Here is a 2,500-nt window from a genome sequence, read left to right as displayed (position 1 = left end):
GGCTCATACGTTTTTAAGTTGAAATAAAAAAATAAATAAAAAATGTGCCTCATAAGCCTTAGGCTGTCAATCACGCGCACAAACTTAAATTATACAATAACATATGTATGTCATCTCTATTTAAACAAAAATAAATTAAATAAATAATAATAATAAATTACCTGCAACTTATTGGCCAAGGCAAATAGCTGAAGGGGGGAAATCAAACCCATCAGACCGCACTTTATCATCAAACTTGAATTATAATGAAAATAGACGGTCGCGACAAACAAAGCAGGCTAAATAGCCTTACATTGTCGCCAATCGGAGATGCGCTTCACTTGAAAGCGAGGCCAAATAATTATTCACACATAGTAGTATATCTCGAATAGAAAAAAACCACAATAAACAACGCAATTGCCTTAATTCCTTTGCATTGTAGTGCGCCCAAACAACACGTAACCATCAAAATTATTTAGCTGACCGAACTCAATATAGGTTAGACATGGGCTTATTTGGTATAGCCTATAGGTAACGTATAGACTAATTCGTTTGACATATCCAACCGTATGTCTACTTACTTTTTTTTTTGTTAGCACTATGCAGGAATAAAATGGCATCTACAGTGCCAGGATTCAGGCGAGAGCGCCTGGCCTCTAAAATGCACCCTGCTGCGCTGAAGGAGCGCTCACTTGCGGCACTTGTTGCTGGGACGCGGTGCCATCTTTTTCTTTGTTTCTTCTTCTGTTGTGTTGTGTTGTGCTGCAGTGCCTGGTGAATAATTGACTGTTTCAAATAGTGCTGCTCGTTTTTCGTATGTGGGTAACAACATTTAACTATGTATATATATTTCCGAATTGGTTCAACCGCAACCCGCCCGCATGTATTTAAAATCTATTTTTACCCGCCCGACCCGCGGTTTATCCGCGGACTCCGCGGTTGTGTCCGCAAACCGCGCATCTCTAATACATATACATATATACTGTCATGTCTGTGTGATCATGTTTTGTTTTAGGACTTTTTCTGCACTTTTGTTTTGTTTTGTCACCATAGCAACCATTAGTTTTCACCTGTCACGTCACGCACCTGTTTCACGTTTTGAGTCACGCACCTGTTTTCGTTAATCATGTCTATAGTATTTAAGTTCATTGTTTTCAGTTTGTCGTTCTGACGACATCCCCGCATTTATGCTCTTCATACCCCTGTCACACTCTGATAACCTCTGCGCACTTCATGACATGTCCAAGTAAGTTTTCTTTATTCATGCCATAGTTTGCAAGTTTTGTTTAATTGTTCATAGTTTCTGCCCTTGTGCAAGTTTTGTGTTTATAGTCAAGTTTTGTACTTCCGCCCTTGTGCGCGCCTTTTGTTTACTTCCTTGTTTTGTAGTTACATTCCTTGTTTTGTACTTACATTCCCGTCTCGCCCGAGCCAACTTTCCGTTGCATTCCGGAAAAGCAAACACCCAAGACCAAGTCATGACATATACAAAAAAAAATCTTACTTGGATTTCAGTTTTTGCAGTGTACTTTGAAGACTCTAATGAGCTTTGCAGAGCAAAGATTTAGAAGTGTATCCTCTCCCTGTTTGCAGACTACATCAACCCTGTGGAGGAGAACCCCTTCACGACCCGTCGCAGGAACGGTGACGCCCACGCAGCGCTTGATGGAGCAGGCTGCCACGCTCTGCACGTGGCCGCCGCCGCCTCCAGCAGCCACTCGGCCCACATGAACGATGAGTATATCAACGAGCCACTTTACCTGAATACCTTTCTTAACCCCGGAGACAAGAACGGATTAGCTTCCGCGGCCTCCTTCTCTCTCCCTGGAACCTCGGCCGCCCAAACCGTGTCGCAGACGGTGAACAAATCGACGTCGGGTCAAGCGGCGGCCGCCGCCTCCGCCTACGTGCACGCCCCCGGTCACCTCCCGCACCCGGCCTACCCGTCGCACACCCTGCACCCGGGGCTTTCGGGACACGCCGTGCACTCGGGCATCAGCGGCGGCACCATCATGTTGGATAAGAAAAGGAAAAAGGCCACTTTTGACAATCCTGAATACTGGCAGCACAGTCTCCCCCCGAAAACCTCCCTGCACAACCCCGAGTACCTGCAGGACTGCAGCACCCGCTTCTTTTACCGGCAGAACGGACGCATCCGCCCCGCTGTTGCCCAGAACCAGGAATACTTGTCCGAGGCGGCGATGAAAGCCGGTAACGTGCTGCCGCCCCCGCCCTACAGACAGAGGAACACTGTGGTGTAGTCGCCCACCTGGAGCTCCACGCTAACGTTCTCAAATAGTGGCTGAAAGACTCGGCATGTGCTGAGTGTGCTGCAGTAGCAGCCTCGCACAACTCCTCCTCCCGCTCTGCTCTCTACAAAATTCCTTGGTTTCCTCGCTCTTAAAATGACATGACTGTAGAAACACGCGATAGGGGAGTGAAATATAGGGTGCAAAAAAAAAAAAAAGAAAGAAATATAGGGTACCCCAAGGAGAGGATGATCGCCATGCCTTTTGCATCT

The 2,500-nt window shown here is 46.4% G+C and overlaps 1 protein-coding gene across 1 annotated transcript in view; it reads left to right on the top strand.

The window, feature by feature from the left end:
- Positions 1-2,500, top strand: part of LOC133613865 (receptor tyrosine-protein kinase erbB-4-like) — a 1,130,743-nt gene that overhangs the window by 1,127,799 nt on the left and 444 nt on the right. The window contains exon 28 of the mRNA XM_061971723.2: positions 1,573-2,500. This exon is cut by the window's right edge and continues 444 nt beyond it. Coding sequence (XP_061827707.1) covers positions 1,573-2,240 — 668 coding nt within the window. The 3' untranslated portion in view covers positions 2,241-2,500. The remainder of the gene's footprint in view (positions 1-1,572) is intronic.

Source organism: Nerophis lumbriciformis, linkage group LG13, assembly GCF_033978685.3.
Source record: "Nerophis lumbriciformis linkage group LG13, RoL_Nlum_v2.1, whole genome shotgun sequence".
Lineage (NCBI taxonomy): Eukaryota > Metazoa > Chordata > Actinopteri > Syngnathiformes > Syngnathidae > Nerophis > Nerophis lumbriciformis.
Note: the sequence above shows the minus strand (reverse complement) of the source record. Positions and strands in the feature narration are given on the sequence as shown.